We start from the raw sequence: 19,912 nt of genomic DNA, 5'->3' as shown, positions 1-19,912 counted from the left end.
CAATACTCTATGTACTGTGTTTACATTATAGCTATAGGCTCCTTTAAATCATTTATTGATTTGTTTAAATGAAAGCAATGCATTAATATAGAAAGAATTACTGACAAAGCAAACCTTTCCTCACCTACAGGCTTTCCTCCTCACAGGTAGTATCTAAACATTGTATTAGTTTTATTTATGTGTTTTTAAAATTTCAACTCCATTCTATAAAATACACTGCTATATCTTGAATTATCAATTTGAATTTATCTTTTACCTTACCACAATACTAAGATTACTTATCCTGCTGTAATGGTAAAATTCTTATCCTAAGTTTTGTTATACATACCTTAAACATACGGGTACTGCAGTTTTGGATACATGCCTTAAACATATGTGTACTGCAATTTTGAATAAGTTTGTTTTTAAAGTCCTTTCTGCTTGTCTGATGTAAATTACAATACTCAGATGGACTTCAGTTTAGACATGGGATCTGATTTTTCAACTTGAAAATTACCAACATTATGAGACAGATATTTCTTTGTAATGAAGGCTATCTATCATGGAATTTTAAGGTGTTTCAAAGCATGATGGGATTGTATCCACCTCATGCACTTAGCACTCTCCATCTTCACAACTAGAAGTATCTCCAAAGGTTCTCAAATATCCGCTATCGGTAAGCAGGTGGGACTTGAAAAACTGCGTCTGGTTGAAAATAAAACCAACAAAACAAAAAACATGGTATCTACGTGAAAATGGAACCAGATAAATTGAGGAGATTGAGTGGGGGTTGGGAGAAATAAGAAAGGAGGATGAAAGAAGTGATATTAATCAAGATGCATCATACTTACAAACCGACATGATGAACTGAAATGCCTTTGAACAATGACATAGGGATACTAAAATATAAATAAAACACAAGAGTGAAACAAGAAAAGAAAGTCATAGTTTTCTCACACTGTACTGTGGTTTCTGTAGGATTTCAACAGTATTACTTTCCTGAAATAACCTCGCTTCTTCCGTGATGACTTCCATGTTTGCTTCACTCCATGTTATTCTTTTCTATATATTTCTTTAATTGATGAGGCACCCCATGACAGGAAATCTCTATAATGTGCTGCAACAATCTCTTCCCCTTGGTGTCTAGACCATGATGTAGTGTAGTTTCTTCTTTCTTACATTGAACTAGGTGCCTCCTCTGAGTTTAGATTTCTGAAAGGCTTCCATTTCTGTCTTAGTGCTCTCCATATCTTTCCTTTTCTCTTTATGTCCTTCTCTTCTTTCCAACTCTCCTTCTGTTTCTCTGGGGGGAAGCCAGCTGACAGCTTGTCTGAGCAGTCTTATTGAAAAGCAAGGACCTGAAAGCTCCTGTCAACAGCCACAGGAGGGAGCTTGGAGGCAGGTCATAGAGCCCTTCAGCTTACTGCAGCTCAGGACAAGAGTCTGACCTCATGGGAAATCTTAGCGAGAAGCAGCCAGTTAGACAACCTCAGCCAAGTGACCTCTTCCAGAACAGTGTACCTTGTAAATAATTGCTGTTTGAAGGTGGTAAATCTGAAGGCATTTTTTAATTCAGCATTTGATAACTAACACATCACTATCAAACACCATCCCAAAACAAGCTATCAGAAAATCTTAAACCATGACACTGACGTGTAAGTAACTGATCATTTACCTCAACAGAACTCTGACCTGAATATCATTTTTCCTTTGGAACTCTGAGGTTTTCAACTATGTGCAAATTTCCAGTGCTTCTGTCAAGTTCTAAAATAGTCTCTGACTAACCCTCTGTCTTTAAGAAATTTAGAATTAGGGCTTGCTTTTGGTATGTCTTTATCTGCTCACTGTGCTGGGTCAAGAAACAAACTTTGTATCCATGTTATTTTAATTCTATAAAGTACTTTTGGTACCCTGTGTCTTGTATATACCTTTATCTGATTTGGGGAAGGGAAGGGGAGCAACAAAATGGCAAGACAAAGGACCAAGGTTGAACCATTGCAACAGCGATACTCAAAAGACAATACATTAGAAATTAACCTGACCAGTTGTGGAGGGAGGCAGGGAGTTGGGGTGGGGGAAAGTGGGAGAAAATCAAGGGAGAAACAACAATGTTTGACTAGAAATGTACTCATTACCTTACGTATTTAACTGTACATCACACTCTGTACATCACCTTGACAATAAAATTAAATTTAAAAAAGGTAATTACACACACAAAATAAACTGCTTTCTGTTTTAGGAAATAATATTTTCCACATTTAGTCTTTCTCATGTTCTCTCTACAAATCCATTTAAATGTTAGACATCATATTTTGGAACATGCTTTTATTTCATGAATTTATGTATTCTCCTATCTCTCTGAAGATGATTTTTAGTAGATTTCTGCAACCTTCATTACCCTTCTTTTCTTCAAGCATCTTGACTTGTTTATTTTGATTTTATGTTTATTCTACAGGCTTCTTGGAATTCTTAGAGGTTCTTCATTCTTTATTTTCCTTGATGGTGTTTGCTGTGCAAATTGGATTAAAGCCTCAGAATGAAGGCTCTGGGCTTAGCAATGGGTGGGCTTCACTGTCAAGTGGTCTTATAGTAAACTGTTTAGTGGGGGCCTCTCTAGAATCCCAGCTATAATATTTTTTTTCATGGTGCTCTCCAGTTCTTCCATGAGAAGAATATTCTCATCTTTTCAATGAATGGAAAGAGAGTGTTTCAGAGCTTTGCAAACAAGGCAGAAAAATGAGAGTGACTACAACACAGTGTATAGAGGACATGTAGTCCTATGTCTATAACTTGTTGATAGCTTTGGACACTTTGTATCCATTACTATATGCTAAAGTACAAATCTGAAGTGTAGGTGAAAAGTAACATGTGTCTGCCACAGAAAAGTGAGACTAGAATCAGACATCTTCCTTTACAGGCATCATGTAATTTCTCCATGGTTTACTTCCCAACTAAGCCTGTGAGATGTGCAGAGTAGCCCAGGCTGAGACCCTTGCAGAATCACATACATCGGCTCACCTTCAGCAGACCTTGGGAGCAAGCAGCTCACCTTCTATTGCTCACTGACATCCAATACTGACCCCTATTTCTTACCCACCTTACATTCATCTTTTTTCACTGTCTTTTTGAGTGCCAACATTTTCAAATTTTAAGTTGCTTTCTATCATTTTGCAAGAATATAAAATGGAAGGATACTAAATTTACAGATTCATTGACCATGCTCAAATAAGAACATGTGTTTTTAAATGTAGTTTTTGAACCAGAAGGGAAAATAAAAGATTCTGCTGTGCACTGATGGGTCCTACCTATTACCTCAGTTACTCAGGAAGCTCAGATCTGAGGAGAGAATCTCCAAGCCAGCCTCACAGAATCCAAAAGACTCTTACCTCGAATTAACCAATAAAAAGCCAGAAGTTGGGGTGTGGCTCAAGTGCTAGAACACCAGTATTGAGCAAAAGAGCCAAGAAAGAGTGGAAAGCCATGAAAGTACCCAAAATATACTTAGAGATGAAAAAAATAACTCTCAAAGAAATAACAACCCAATTAATAAATTGGCTAAGGACTTAAAGAGACTTCCCAGAAAAAGTAAAAATAGACACATAAAAATGTGCTCAACATCTCTGTCCATAAAGCAAATGCAAATTGAAACAACACTGAGATTCTACTTCACCACTGTTAGAATGGCCATTATCAAAAAAACAAATAATAACAAATGCTGGTGAGGATGCTGCTAAAAGGGAATTCTAATCCACTGTTAATGGGAATATAAGATTGTTCAACTGCTCTGGAAAGCAGTATAGAGGTCACTTAAAAAACAAAACCTAGAATTACTCTATGATCCAGCAATTCCACTCCTGGGCATATATCTAATAAAATAGAAACAATGCTACAGTAAAACCACCAGTACAATCATGTTCATTACAGCACTATCCACCATAGCTAAACTATGGAATAAGCCCAGATACCCACAATGGACAAATGGATCAAGAAAATCTGGTGTATATACATAATGGAATTTTACTCATCCACTAGAAAGAATAATATTATAGCATTTATATGGAAATGGGAAGACTTGTAAAGAATTATATTAAGTGAAGTAAGCCATAGAAACAAAGGTTGTCTTGTTTCTTTCATTAGTGGTAGAGAATGTACATATAAATCTATAATTAAACATGCTGGGTGGTATGCAAATAGTTTCAGATGAATTACCTGAATTATAATAGGTGCTATGGAGAGCTTAAATAGTACAATGTTTTAGGAAGACTAAGTCAAATTCTAATAAAATAAGCTCCAAGAAGTGGGTACTTGTAAGGGGTGGGGCCTTTAAAGGGGAACAATTAGACAGTGAAGGGAGGAGAGGGGGAGAGTGGAGTCAAGAATTCATTGTATATGGCAAAAATGGAGAAATGTGAGGAAAGGGTGGGTCAAAGGAGGATGTGTTTGTTGAAGGGGGTAAAACAGATCAAGATGCATTGTACTGGGGCTGGGAAGGTGGATCAGTGGTAGAGTGCTTGCATGCATGAGGCCCTGGGTTCGATTCCTCACCACCACATAAGCAAAAAGAAAAAAGCTGGAAGTGGCGCTGTGGCTTAAGTGGTAGAGCATTAGCATATTGTTTTATCAAATAATACTTCCCTTGTACAGCTCACTAAAATTTAGAAAAGAGTCTAAAACTCTGAGTTCTAGCCTCAGTATCAGCACACATGTAATAAACAAAACCAAAAAAACCCAAAAGCCAAATAAAGAAAAAAAATTAAGAGAAAACCCTCCAGTAAACTTCATTAACTTTAAAAGCATGTGTTCTACTTGTTTTTCAGTTTGCAATAATTGTCCGTTTTGACTAGCTAGTCTCAGCTCTGAGGTCTCTAACTACGTTCTGGGACTTGCTTTACAGAAAATGGTATCATTAGATACATCTGCATGTACCACAGTGTAATTACAAAAAATTTTAGATGCAGAGTTCTAAACATGTGACATGGCACAAAGTCACACTCTGAAATTACAGTCATATGTGTATTTGTGGCAGAACACATTCTGAGAAGTAAAGCTCATTCAAGTGAGAAATCAAATAGTGTCATTTCTTAGATAGGCAAAGTCAAAGTTTAGTAAAATAAAATACCAGGAAGTGGGTATTTGAGAGGGGTGGTGTGGGGTCAAAGGGAAAAGGGGTGAACAAATGCATAGGAGAAGAAGGATAGAATACAGTCAACAATCCTGAATATACCCTACAAAATTAAGAAGCATGAGGCAAGGGGTAGGTAGGATAAAGATGGATAAGAATGCTAAAAAGGGTGATATTGATCAAGATATATTGTATTCATAGGCTGCTTTGTAAATGGTAAGCCCTTTGTACATGTACTTAAAGATAATAAGATAAATAAAAATGTGTTTTAAAAGAATAAATTGGGGTTGGGGAAAAGTAGGAGAAATATGAGGGAAGGGGTAACAAGTTAGACAAGAAATGTACTAGCAGAAACAGTCAGATAATTTGATGCTAGGTGAAATGAACTTCAAGATAAGGACTCAAATGTTTCTTTTTTCTTTTTTGTGATTGTTTCTAACATATTCATAAGATGATTTGTTTGTTGCTTTTTATGTCCCTCCCCCACGGTATATTTATAAGATGATTTTTTTTGCTTTTTATTGCTACTTTCATTGTATTTGATGTTGGTATAATTTATGAAGGGGAAGGGCAAAAACAAACCATTTAAATAGGGATGCAGGTGGACCCATTGCAACAATGAGATGTACTAGTAGTAATGTTGAAAAACGAACTTTACAACTTTGGCCAGGATGGGTGGGGTGGAGATGGGAGGATGGGAAGGGGAAACAAAGGAAGAGTCAACAATGCTTGATAAGAAATGTACTCATTATCTTGCTCATGTAATTGTAACCCCTCTGTACAGCATTTTCACAATAAAAAATAAAAAAAGAAATGTACTCACTACCTTACTTATATAACTGTAACCCTCTATACATCACCTTGACAATATTTTTTTTAAAAAGAATGCATGGTTAGATGATTTTGTCACTGTGCATCTCAATTTGCAGTATAGTCTCTTGTTCCTATGGTGATATGGTACGTATGTAGACAGCATCTTACTGAACTGAATACTATATGCAAAACTGAGAGCCAAAGACAAGGATTTGTGACTCCCTTGAACATAGAAACATGGAAGATATGCAGTAAAAATACTGTGTGATAAGGATTTGTCAGCCCCATTATAATCTTAAATAATCATTGTTGCCTATGAGAACTGTCAAAAACCAAAGGCTTATTGTGGTTGGCCATGACTGTGTTAGCACCAATGAAGCATTCTGTAGCTTAGACATCAAAGGACTCAAGAGGGGAAGTGGCAGGAATCAGAATCTGATATTGAAACTGTTCACAGTCTATCTTAACAGTGCAGCTTTAGAAAAAGGGACCTGACTTCCAGATCTCTCATTTCTTGACATCAGTAATTCAAAGTATTTATTAAAAAGGAAATATATCTTCAATAATTTTGAATTAAGAAAAATAATGATCATCCAAGACCTCCTTGTTGCACAAAAGGAATTTAGCTTCAGAGCACTGACTAAGCCAGGGACTTGAGACTTCTGCTAAATTTGTTTCACATCTTGAAATGTAAGTATTTACAGGTCAAGTGCTCTAAGGAGAAAGAAAACATGTCTTTTCTCTGAGAAAAGCTTTCCTCACACAGACTCAAACCATTTCCTTAATCCTTAAACCTTTAATTATAGTTGTTGTCAAAAAGCTAAATAGTCAATCCCCCAATCTCTCTACTTAGCTTTTAAAAAATAAATACAGGTGGCTCAGTAACCAGACAGCAGTTTGGTGCTAGGTAATAAACCTGCTTAGTATTTATCCCACACCTTTCATCTTATTTCTCCAGACAGGATCTCATTAATCTCCCACAACCCTGCTGTGAAACCCTTGACCAACACAATTATCACAAATTTACAGATGAAGAAACCAAAATACCTCAAGTGTGCTTTAATTTTTTAAATTAACAGTGAACCATCACTGGGGCAGATAATAATAATCCTGACTCATTCTAGTACTACAGTTGTAGGAGACCAACTTTGTTGCAAAATCAAATAGTTACCCGCTTCTTGGATATTTCCTTATGAGTTGTTTAAAGCAGAAAACTACAAAGTTAAAAGACCCAGAAGGCCCTCAAAAAATAAAGTCACAGAATGGAAGCTCTACAAAGAGCTACTTCTCAAAGAACCCTGATTTTCACACATACATCACAAGTGACCACACAAAATCTCAGGAAGTCCTGTGAAGAATAATAAATCCCACAGTCATATAACTTAGATGCCCAGCCAAGTTTATTGAGAAATTTTTGGTGACCCAATAGTAAGGTATCACCCTCTCCCTAATATGACTGTGCTCCAACCCTTTGACATTGTTATCTGCAACAGGCAGATACTTCCAAGGAGCAGACCTGTTTTGGTAGAGGAAAAAATGCTAATCCTTTAAATTATGGTCTATGTACCTTCAAAATTTATTCTGCCTGGGCTGGCTCTGAGCCCTGGCCCTCTGATCTCAGCATCCTGAATAGCTAGGATTACAGGTATGAACAACTGGCATCTGCCATCAGCATCAAAACTGCTAATTCTTTGAACATGTGATTTTAGCATCTACCTAAGCAAGGTGTGTGTGTGTGTGTGTGTGTGTGTGTGTGTGTGTGTATCGTATACCAAAATAAAAGATCTTTACAAGCATGCTGTGTGGGACTATACATTTGTCCGGTACCAAAATAAAAGCCCTTTTGCTCTCTGTGTTCAGGGAGAACACTGGCTTGAAAATTATCTCCAGAGATCTTACTTTGGCACATGGTAAATTTTTCTTCACTCTTTTATGTCCTGGTTATGTTTCTGGGCTCTTTACTCACCCAGAGGCAAATCCACTCCATTTCTCTACAAAATCTTGTCATGGACTCTGGGAACATTCCAACAGGTACTAGATATATGCATTCTGCTGCTACTAGATCCAAAATGCATCATTCAATCCAGGAGTTTTCTGTGTGGTAACAAACTTTGAGAGATGCTGACATTATAGAAGTGAATCAAATACTCCTAACCTCAAGAATCTCCATAAAGCCAATGACACCATATTCATTTCCCAGTTTTTACCACATAGAACAGCAAATAAAACATGGTGAATGTTATCAACTGAATTTTCCTGTCTCTCCAAAATTCATATATTGATCCCTATCCCCAGTATTCTGTACATTTTGTATTTGAAGATGGGGCTTCTGAGGAAGTAATCCAACTTAAATATGTCACAAGTGTGAGATCCTGATCTATAAGATACCTGTAGGTGTCTTTATATAGAGACACTGGAAAACAAATACTTTCCTTTCTCTGTTGTTCTCTCTTCCTTTCTCTCTCTCTCTCTTTCTTTCCCTTCCCACTTCTCTTTTCCTCTTTTTCTTTTCTATCCCTCTTGCTCGGTCTTTCTTTCTCTCTGTCTCTATCTTCCTTCCTTCCTTTCTCTCTCCTCTTATCCCTCTCTTCTTACCTCCCTGGTTGTTTTTTGTTGTTGTTGTTGTTTATTTTTAGCAATCAGAAAAAACGTGGCCAACTAAAATAGGAGAGCCCTCCGCAGACACTAAATCTATGAGCACCTTGATTTTGTACTTACTAGCCCCTAAATGTGAAAAGATGAACTTTCTTTGTTTAAGCCACCCAGCCAGTGGTATTTTGTCACAGAAATCCAAACAGATTAAGGCAATAGCTATTAAAAGAGCCCTGCATGGCTAAATAGATTAAGCTGCATTTTGATATCTTCCCTAGCTTTCTTTCCATATGAACCCTCGACTAATGTTATTGGCCCAATGGATTTAGGACTGATTTAGTGGCTGCTGTCTCCACTACCTTCACTGTTCTCAGTGTTGGTGTACACTGCCAGCTAAGTCCACATACAGGGGCCTGGTGTGAAGGTTAGAAGTTTCCCTCAGGTTTGAATACGTCTCCTCAGCTATTTCTTGCTAAGCTGGCCCTGTAGTGAGCAGAGTTCTTCATTTATCTGTAGATATACCGTTTCCCAGATTTTACTCTTTGTCTCTTTCTCTCTCTTAGAAATACTAGACTCATTCCCTGAAGATCTTTATCACACTCCTGTTTTATGTTATTTTTATTGATTTGCATATTTATTAATTATATTATTTTTATTTATTTTATTTTATTTCCTGCTGTGTGTAGCAAAATCTACTGCTTGTGTCTGATGACAGCCAGCAACCAATCCCTGTAAGCATCCACCACTGAACATTTCTTTCCTCTGATAATGTAAGTGTTCAGCTTTTTTTAATTATAAGATACTGGGAAGTTTCCATTACTCTTTGCATTCAATTTTAACTCTAAATGTTTAACTAAATGTTTAACTCTGAATGTTGACTTTTGTTTTATATCATCATCATTATCAAAAAGAAAATGAAATGCTTTGTAGATTACAGTGTACAATGCACACTGATTTTAATCATTTTACTTGGTTTTTTGTCTATTCAGTGGGTTAAACATACTTGTATGGATTGAGTGACACAGAAAATATAAACCTATTTTCTCACAGCTCTGATATGTCCCAATTGACTTGGTTTCTCCTATCTAAAAACTTTTTTCCGGAACCTCCATACTACTTTCCAAAGTGGTTGAACGACTTTACACTCCCACCAACAATGCAGTAGGTTTCCTTTATTGTAGCATTATTTGCCATAGCTAAGATATGGAACCAACCCAGATGCCCCTCAGTAGATGAATGGATCAAGAAAATGTGGTATATATACACAAAGAAATTCTATGCCTCCATCAGAAATAATGGCATTGCCCTACTTGTCAGGAAATGAAAAGATTTGGAAAAAATTATATTAAGTGAAGTAATCCAGGCCCAAAGAAACATAGGTCCCATGGTTTCCCTTATTTGCAATAACTAGTATATGTCTGGGACAAGCAGAAAAGGTCAGATAAGATGATGTTAGGTGAAATGAACCCCAAGATAAGGACAAAGGGTTTTTTTCTTTCTTGCTATTGTTTCTAACTTATTTATAAGATACCATGTGATTTTTTGTGTTGCTTTGTATGTCCCTCCCCCATGGTATAACCCCTGTTTTCACTGTATTTGATGTTGGTATAATTTGTGGAGGGGAAGGGAAAAAACAAATTGTTTAAATAGGGATACAGGTGGACCCATTACAACAATGAGATGTACAAGCCTTACAACTTTGGCACGAGGGGGGGCCACAGCTCAGGGGGAAGGGGGTGTATTCATGGAGATTGGAGGGCAGGGATGGTAGGGGCAAAACAAAGGAGGAGGCATCAATGCTTGATAAGAATGTACTCATTATCTTGCTCATGTAATTTTAACCCCTCTGTATTGTATTTTCACAATAAAAACTTATTTAAAAAACATTTTTCTAGTTTGCACATGCTACCTTCTCACTCTTTTTTCTAACTCTAACTTTTATATGATTTGAGAAATAGAAATGGGCAGATGTGGTGTCAGACATAGATAGATAGATAGATAGATAGATAGATAGATAGATAGATAGATAGAAAGATAGAAAGATAGACAGATCTCTATTGTCTCTTTCTATAAAGATATTATTCCTTTTTGATCAGGGCTTCAATCCTATGATTGTATTAGATTAAATTATTCTTTATACTAGATAGATAGACAGACAGACAGACAGACAGACAGACAGACAGACAGACAGACAGACAGACAGACAGACAGACAGACAGATAGATAGATAGATAGATAGATAGATAGATAGATAGATAGATAGATAGATAGATAGATAGATAGATAGATAGATAAATGGATACATAGATACATTGGGGAGTTAAATTTCAGCCTGTGAATTGGACAGTGACCTGAGAACCCCATCCATCCCGATATTGTATACCAAGGATTTCACCATAGACTGATGAACTTAGAGTTATAAAATTATGAAGTGTAAGCAAATTGCTTCATCATAATCTATATTTTATGTGAAAATTAACTATATAACTTGAGGTTAGGTGTAGGAGGAAAAATAAAGGAGGAGAACAATTGGATATGTGACATTGATCAAGGTGCATTGTACTTATAAGCTGACTTAAGGAATTGTAAACTTTTGGTACAACTACTTAATAATAAAATAAAAAAGAATAATTGGAAATATATATAGTTGTATATACCACAATGAAATGAGAATACAATGATGAAATAATGAACAAAAGAACATTTTTATTAAAAGTTATGTCTGCCTAGAGAATACTGTTGTGTCTTTCATAAAACCTCTTGTACTAGAAGGGACTGATAGTCTTTGCTTTCCTCTACTTGGATAAAATATCTCTTGTCTATTTGTACCTAGTCAGTATGTACCTACTATCTCTGACATGTAGTGGCTCCTGTTCAAGGCAGGACATAATCTTTCTGTCTAGGCATCTCCAGTACATTTTATGGTACCTGAAATATGGGTGTTCTAAGAGTGTTTAAGTGACAAGTTTTGAAGCAGACATTTTTTGGTGTTATGGAACAGGCAGAATCATCACTCAATAGACTATTGTGAAGGTTAAGTGTATCTTTAGTACCCTCTTGTCATGTTCCCTAGACTCTTCCCTTCCATTAAAAGCCCCTTCTCTTCCAATTGTGGAGACTATAAGATGTTCTGATGAAAATCCCCAACTGTGGAAATATGTAATCCCTGTCTCCCAAGGACTCCCTGACCTCCAAATGCCTCTCTTCATGCCTCTGCTCCTCCTTACTGGTAAGACACCTTCCTGCATTAAGGAAGAATTCCTCACTTGAAAATGCAGCCAAAAGATAAACCAAACAAGCCCACAGCTAAAGAAATGTTCAATAATAATAATAATAAGGGGCAAAAGAGATGCCAAACAGGCTTCTCAAGATCCTAACAGGAAAAGACATGTACACATGACTTTGAATCACATTTTTTGTATTCCTTTTGTAAAGTTTGTACATTCAAGTCCTTAGGCTAGAACTCAGGTCTGGGTGCTATCTCTGAGCCTTGTTGTTCAAGGCTAGTCCTTTACCAATGAGCCACTGCCCCACTTGCAGGTTTTTTGGTGGTTTATTGGAGATATGATTCTCACAGGATGTTCTTTGGCTGGCTTGAAACTGAAATTTCAGTCTCCTGAGGGTTATAGACATGAGCCCTTGGCACCTGGCTTGAACCACATATTTTTTTAAATTCATTTTTACTTTTTAAGTTAGAATCTTATTTTCTTCCAGCAATTGTACAAAGAAGTTGCAATTTGATAAAGAGTTTATAGATATATATCTTGATCAATGTCACCCCTTTCCTTATTCTCCCCTATCTCTCCCCCACACTACCCCCTCTTCAATTTTATTATTTTTGGAGAATATGTATTGAATTTTGAATCACATTTTGATATTCTCTTCTCTACTTTGCTTAGCTTTGCAAGTTGAGAATTTGGCTCTGTGTTTACATGATTGATAATGTAACTCTCCACACTGGCTTCTTCCTCCATAATTCTGGAATTAGATCCATTTGGTAAAGCTGGTTGTGAGCATTTTCTTCTTCTCAAGAGACCAAATAGGACTCCTTTTAAGGTGACCCTCTCCATAGCTCTGGCCAGATTCTCAAAAGTGTTTTAAATCACAAAAATGTCAAGAAGTCTGTACTCACGCCAGACTCTTAATTCCACTGCAGAAAGTTGTGAGTCGGTCTTACTATAAAAACACTCTCAGATAAAGATCTTTCCCAGTTAACCTATAATTGTCTTCATTTTCATTATACTTTAAGACTTCCTAAATTCCAGAGGTAGATTCAGAAGGATATTTCTTGCTATAGTATATCAAAGTCATGTTAAATATATTCCTTGTTCTTGATAATGGCAGGTCCCATTCAACATATAATCATATATGGTAATTGAACATTAAATTGGGAACAAGTTGTAGAGCTATCAGTTGTTATTCCTCAGAGCAATATCTCGAACTATTCAAATGGGGTATTAGCAAAAAGACATACACATGCAATCATGTAAGGCTACATGAGAAGGGAATAAAGAATCACAAAATCTGGGTTCTTGTTGTTCATGCCTGTAATCCTAGCTAATCAGTAAATTCAGACCAGTCAGATGGTAATTCAAAGTCAGTCCTTGCATAAAAGTCCACAAGAGTCATCTCTAGTAAGCCAACAAAAACCCAGACTGGGTGTTTTGACCCAAGTGATGAAGTGTGGTCCTGGAGCAAACAAATCAAGTAAATGTGAGTCTCTGAATTCAAATTTCAGGACCACCAAGAGTTAAAGAATCACAACCTGGTTGTAAACAGGTTAGGTTTCTTTCTCATCTGTTCCTATGACTTCTTCAAAAAATTACTCATTTATTATTAACTAAGAATCACTAATAAGAAGGAACTTATGACCACTGACATATTTTATTCCATTTTATAACAATCTTATGAGTTTTATCCTTAAAGTTAGACAAAAATCTTCCTTTGAATGAGATTGGTTTAAAAATCTGGGAACTGCAAGACTCTTTATCTAGGTTGTCAAAAACCGGAAGGTAATGTCTGAATCTCTCTTTTTCCTTATCATCTGTGGACAGTGCCATATCTTGCTTATCCTGCTCATCTCCTTCAATCTTTCACACTGTGCAGATAGACTAGTAACTGTCCAGAGCTAATGGCACAAAGTGAATGAGCAGATCTCAGTTGTGTCTCTGAGGTATGAGAAAATGATAGAATGTGTACAGGATTCTATACCACTAAGTCCTTCACCAAGGTCCAGGGCAGAAGGGGTCTCTGGACTGCTAAAGTGCAGAGGGGTGTTTGGTTACTACCTGTTTTGGACAGTCAACCTGACATACAAGATTACCCATATTGGGCTTTAATGCCCTCTCTGAGGCCTAGATTTAACAAGAAACAATTAAGATATGAATATCTCGTTAACTCTTATGTATGGTTAGGATCAGATACAGCTTCTATTAAGGAAAGTCTTCTGTTGTATAAGAAGATCGGAACAGAGCTTAATTCAAGAATATCATTCCCAGCCAGGCTTCAGGGGCTCATGCATGTCATCCTAACTACTCAGGAGGCTTAGCTCTGAGGAACGTGGTTCAAAGCCAGCCCTGGGCAGGAAAGTCTGTGAGACTCTTATCTCTGATTAACTACTTTAAAACCAGGTGGGTTTTGTGGCTTAAAGTGATAGAGTGCTAGCCCCCAGTAGAAGAGCTCAGGGACAGTGCCCAGTCCCCGAGTTCTAGCCCCATAGCTAAAAAAAAAAATTTATTAAAAGAATTTCAATTGCTGAAAATTACATGCTTTTTTATTTTTAAGAATTAAGTTTAACCCCTACAGCTAGTAATACAGTGCTAGACTTGGTGGAGCACATGTGTATTCCCAGGATTAGGAGAATGAGGCTACAGGATTTCAAGTTTGAAACCAGTCTTGGCTACATAATGAGACTGTCTTTAAAAGAAAAGTAATAATACAGAATATGCCATCAGATTGCAAAAGGCGATTCAGTACTGTGACAGGTTCACTTCCTGTGAGAGTTTAAACTACTTATTTAATGTCAGTGTGGCTCAGTTTTTAATAGTAGGGTATATGACAGGACCATTGGTTCAGTCTTGGTATGGCATCAACTGCAGTGTGAATTCATTAAAGTAATTTGATCCCCCTATTACTGTGTACAGTGACTGCATTTGTGCCAATTGAATTTCTGTAAGCATGGCATAACTGCCATAAATATGCAGGTAAAAGCATATCCAAAACAGAATTTACAGGGATCCAATATCTTAACTCACATACTTTAACATTTTAAAAACCATCTTACTACGATCCAACCATATCATGAAAGAATAATCTGCTTCAGAAGGGAGATTTCTGCTCTGCTTATCAAGAGATGTAAGTTCTGATTACAGTGGTGTCAAAAATTAGCTACTGGCTGCCTACATTAATCTACTCCACCTCTCCACACCTCCATATGCTGAGACAGCCTGTTAATTTCAAGAGACAAACTTTATTATCTGATATGTTGATAACATTTTTGTGGTTATTTTCCAATAAATAGGAGATTTACCAACATGAAGTAGTTCATTTCTCTCTTGTGGAGTATTCCAAACCAGGTGGGCTTAGAATAACAAGTCACCTCTTCATTCTGGTCTTCTTTATCTCTCTATATTTTCCGTTCTCTCATTTTTCTCCTCTCACCATGCTGCTCTCAGAATGAGACCTGTTATGTCTTGTGGGTCATTATTATGTTTGAACTTGATGCACTGATTTGACCCACAGATCGATCATACTTTCAAATATAAAGTGTATTATTCTTTGCTTTCCAAGTGTTCCCAAAAGAAGATGAAGCAAAGAAGGACAAAGTGAAATAAAAATAGAGAAAGTAAAACAAGAAAATAATGTGGAACCTCCTCCTAAGATCTATAAAGAACTCTGAATGTGCAATGCATTCTTAGTCTTTCTTTGGTTAGTGCTTAGCCATGTAAGTTTAGCAGAACTGATAAAAAAAAAAAAACCCTGTTGTGATCCACACAGATTCCAGTGGAGGGGGCATGTTCATCACTGACCAGAGTTCTCTAGGTTGACAAGACATCCATGATGCTATTATGCCATTCCAAAGAATTTTAATTTCAAAGCTTTCTTGGCCATGGCTAGATTAAGAGCCCTCATCCTTTCAAGATGTAATAAAGTCATATGGAAAGGAAGCTTTATCTTACCTGGTGGCCATCATATTTGGTGACCAGTGATATTTCTTGTATGAAATAAGTTTTTCCCTTCTATTATTCTAACCTGTGTACCTTCCATTTTGTCTTCATTCTTTTCAACATATGGTCTTGTTTTGACCTCTTAAGGTAATAATGGACAATTTAATCATAGGAACCTAAGGTCTGTCTGCTTGACACCTTGCAAATTGTGAAATGGTATCTTCAAACATTATTTCACAGAGGATATCATAGCCCTGAAACATAAATAATAATTTACTATAGCTTTCAAAAATAATTGAGTCCATGCATGTATTTTAGGGAAAATGCGCTGTAAAAAATATGTCTTTTATAATTAGTTGAATAATTATAAATAGGAAATAGAATTTTATTAATGAAACAATAATATTCTTTGTCAAAGAAGATACCCAGATTGATACCAGTCTGTACCATCTGTCATTAGGTTAAAAAAAGTTAAAACCTTCCTAAAGAAATTCTCTTCTCGGAAGCAAGGTTCTTGTTCCACCGGTGATGACTCACAGAGACTAGACTTTTGTGACAATTGACTGCTTTTAAAACAACCTGCATTTTTTCTGGGTGTTTTCACAACCCTCAGCAAAGAAGCCTGAAACATAGATGACACATTATATGTGGCAAGTGTCCTTCTAAAATTCAGATAGGCTTATGATATTCTCCTTTACACCTAATAGATTACAGCACCAACTAAATAACAAGAATTACTGCTACACTGTTAACACAAATTAAAGCTGATGCATTTGAAACTTTAGTTGGCGAATTGACATGACACTAGCCCTGAATATCAATTGCAACCCATAAAGGTAAAGTATAATCAACAGTGTTGTTGAAAGTCTGGAAATAAGCTTCCTAGCTGGGACCTGCTCATGGTTAAAACTATGCAGAGGTCTGCAGGGCATCCACTGTTCCTCTATGCCAGGCTGGCACTCCACCTGGCTGCCTGACAAGGGTACTTACCATTTTTGCAGATATAAAGAGCCAGGAAGTCCTGAGAAGAGGAATTGATAAAGAGTAAGAGGCTAGGGGCCTGAGCAGTCACAAAGCTGAGTGCAATGATCTCCTTGGATGGAGTCACATCTGTGTAAATAGACGAAGATGAGAGGCTCATGTTCTTGGTCACAGGGTAGGGCTCCTGAAACATGTAAGTAATGGATGCACTGGCCTCAAACACTGCAGAAACCTCTGGAAAAAAGAAAGGGAAGAGAGCACACAATGAAGTGTTTCATCAGTTGCTTAAAATAAGCATAATTTCCTGGGTTCCATCTCCTACACACTATCCATTTGTATGTGTGTGGTATGGGTTGTATATATCATATTAGGAGATCCCCCTAATAATCCATTACTCCTGGTTACAAATGAGAAACTTGAGACTCACAAAAGTCTAGTACTTGGAACAAGCTTACATTGCCAGGAGAGAATTATAAAGTTCACCTCCCAATATTTAAGTCTAGTTCAAAATACATTTATTTTCAGAATGACTACTGTATACTGAATTTGGGGAGCAGTAAAAACAAATACCCATGCCTGCAGCATAATGCATAGAAAAATTTTACTGGGACCATTTTACTGTCAAAACTGAAATCTTGAGCCAGATTTGGTGGTGCATGCTTGTGATCCCATGCTAGGAGGCAGAGGCAGAGGCAGGAGCAAAATGAGTTGGATTACAGAGGGTGTATTATCCCAGAAAATCAGTGGTGAAGAAGCAACACAAAATTAAAACTTCTAGCCAGGTACCGGTGGCTCGTGCCTGTAATCCTTGCTACTCAGGAGGCTGAGATCTGAGGATCACGGTTCAAAACCAGCCCGGGGAAGGAAAGTCCGTGAGACTTTTATCTCCAATAAGCCTCTAGAAAACCTGGAAGTGGTGCTGTGGCTCAAGCGGTAGAGCACTTACCTTGAGCTGAAGAGAGCAAGGACAGCGCCCAAGCCCAGAGTTCAAGCCCCACGACCGACCCAAAAACATAAAAATAAATTAAAAAAATAAAAACTTCTAAGAGCTTCCAACAGTTCTGGCTGGTGCTTATCAGGAATTTTAGGAGGTGATTGGGCTCTGAATTACTGTTACAGCAAGGGGTGTACAGGTACATCCAAAGTATGAGGATCAGGGGAAGAGTACACAAAGTATTTATAAAAAATAGAAAAGCCATAGTCTAGCTCTAGGACTCAGTTTTCTGGTGTGTGATCATTGGAACTCAGGCAAACAATCGAGTACATAGCCCTTTGGATAAAGGTCTGCCATACCTTTGAGAAATGTGCTATTTGGCAAGTGAAGAAATTCAATTACTAGAAACCTATACAGTTAACCCATACAGGAACCTATACAATTAATAGAAACCAACCAGTAATTCTTGTGATGCTCTTCTTGGTTTATTTTAGTTTAAGGGAACTACAGCAATGATAAGCATTAGATCAGAGGTTTCTCTTGCTTCCATGTAGGCTGAGTGGTCCCAGAAAACACCGTGAATCCCATGGAGATGATTTTCTCCTCTGATGAATGTGATTTAACACTTTATCAGCATTCCCAGGGTATTAGAGGAGATGGATTTGGGAGGACAAAAGAACATTGTCTCGAGGTTTGGCAGGAATTGTCTTGTTAGACAAGATTTAACCTTAACCCATCCCAGGAACCATCATGCAATAAATCTCTTTATTGACTGCTCATCCATGGAAATACTAAAGTAAGACTTGTTATGTTTGGGTCAAGGATTTTCTTTTTTTTTTTCTTTTGTTTTTACAATCTTATCCCTTTACTATCTCAGGTTGAGAAAGCTAGTTTCTTTTGTAAAACAACACATCTTGGACCAGGCAGCACACCTCATCACAGTGACCTTGAGCCTACACAGATATGATGAATGGACCTTCATCCCAAGTGTCATGCCGAATGTCCTTAATTCCTCCTGAAATCCTCTGACTTAATAGCTTCTAGAACATAATTAATTCTGGTTTTGCTTCCTAATTCTATTATAAATTTGTTCTACCTTGTGAAAAATTTATATTGTGCCAAAAGAAAATAATGTTGCCTATTCATGCATATAGCCTGGCAGACTGGGAATCCTAAAGACTCAGAGAAATGTTTTGCATTTATCATGCAAGTTATGATATTGCAATTCTTGATTATAAACTCACAGTAGACACTTTTGACTGTGAAGATTTTGGTTAATCATCTGCTTGATTCAAGCATTTTCTTAGAATGATATTTTTTGATATTTTCCCTCCTCAAGGACATGTAGATTGAATTTTAAGCTGTCATGTCCCAGTTAACAAAATAGGAAGCATGTAATTGATTTTTGTGCATACACTCATATATACATCTAGTTCAAACTATTCTGTTATGAATATCATAGTAAGAATGACATACTTATTGCTCCTTTCTTTTAATATTGAGGACAAGATATTAAAAATGAATACTTTTATGATTAGATATATCAAAGCAAATTTCCCTCATTGTTCTTCCAGCTCTTGATTGAATTAATTTTAATTTTTAGATACTGTCTACTTCAGGATAAAGCCAGATCCAACAGTGTAAATAGACTACACTATTTATTATACTTCTGTATTCTTATTATTATATGTGTGTATGTGTGCACATGTGTGTATGTGTGTGTATATGTGTATATTATTTGGGGTAGTGCTGGGTGGGTTTGCTGGTACTGGGGCTTGATCTAGGCGTGCATGCTCTCGCTTGGCTCTTTTACTCAAAGCTAGAACTCTATCCCTACCCACATTATACTTCCAGAGTTTGGGTGAGTATTTGGAGATAAGAATCTCATGGACTTTTCTGACAAGGCTGGCTTTCAACTGGAATATTTAGATCTGTGCCTCCTGAGTAACTTTGATGACAGCCACCAACACCTAGCTAGTTTCATGTTTTATTATCTAATATTAAGCAGATTTAATACATTGAGTACTCTGAATTATAAAACCTACTGGCATAAATGGAAGAACTGTTGAGGGGAAAAGTGACTAGCAACTCATTTCCATAATACCGTAGACCAATAATGTCAGCATTGACTACATTCCCTGGGTACCAGTAGCACATACCTGTAATCCTAGCTACACAGGAGACTGAGCTTTGAGGATTGTGGTTTGAAGCAGGAAAGACATTTATCTCCAATTAATCACAGAAAAAAAAAAAACAACAACAAAACCCAGAAGTGGCTCTGTTGTTCAAGTGGTAGAGTGATAACCTTAAGCAAAAGAGCTCAGG

General features: G+C 37.0%; 1 protein-coding gene across 2 annotated transcripts in view; it reads right to left on the bottom strand.

The window, feature by feature from the left end:
* The window catches only part of Cntnap5 (contactin associated protein-like 5), a 921,488-nt gene that overhangs the window by 95,735 nt on the left and 805,841 nt on the right, over positions 1–19,912 (bottom strand). For both annotated transcript variants that reach the window (XM_013020681.1, XM_013020682.1), the window contains exon 19: positions 16,663–16,887. In XM_013020681.1, coding sequence (XP_012876135.1) covers positions 16,663–16,887 — 225 coding nt within the window. The remainder of the gene's footprint in view (positions 1–16,662; positions 16,888–19,912) is intronic.

The sequence above is a fragment of the Dipodomys ordii genome, unplaced genomic scaffold, assembly GCF_000151885.1.
Source record: "Dipodomys ordii isolate 6190 unplaced genomic scaffold, Dord_2.0 Scaffold52, whole genome shotgun sequence".
In the NCBI taxonomy this organism is placed as follows: Eukaryota; Metazoa; Chordata; class Mammalia; order Rodentia; family Heteromyidae; genus Dipodomys; species Dipodomys ordii.
This window is presented reverse-complemented; position numbering and strand designations above follow the sequence as displayed.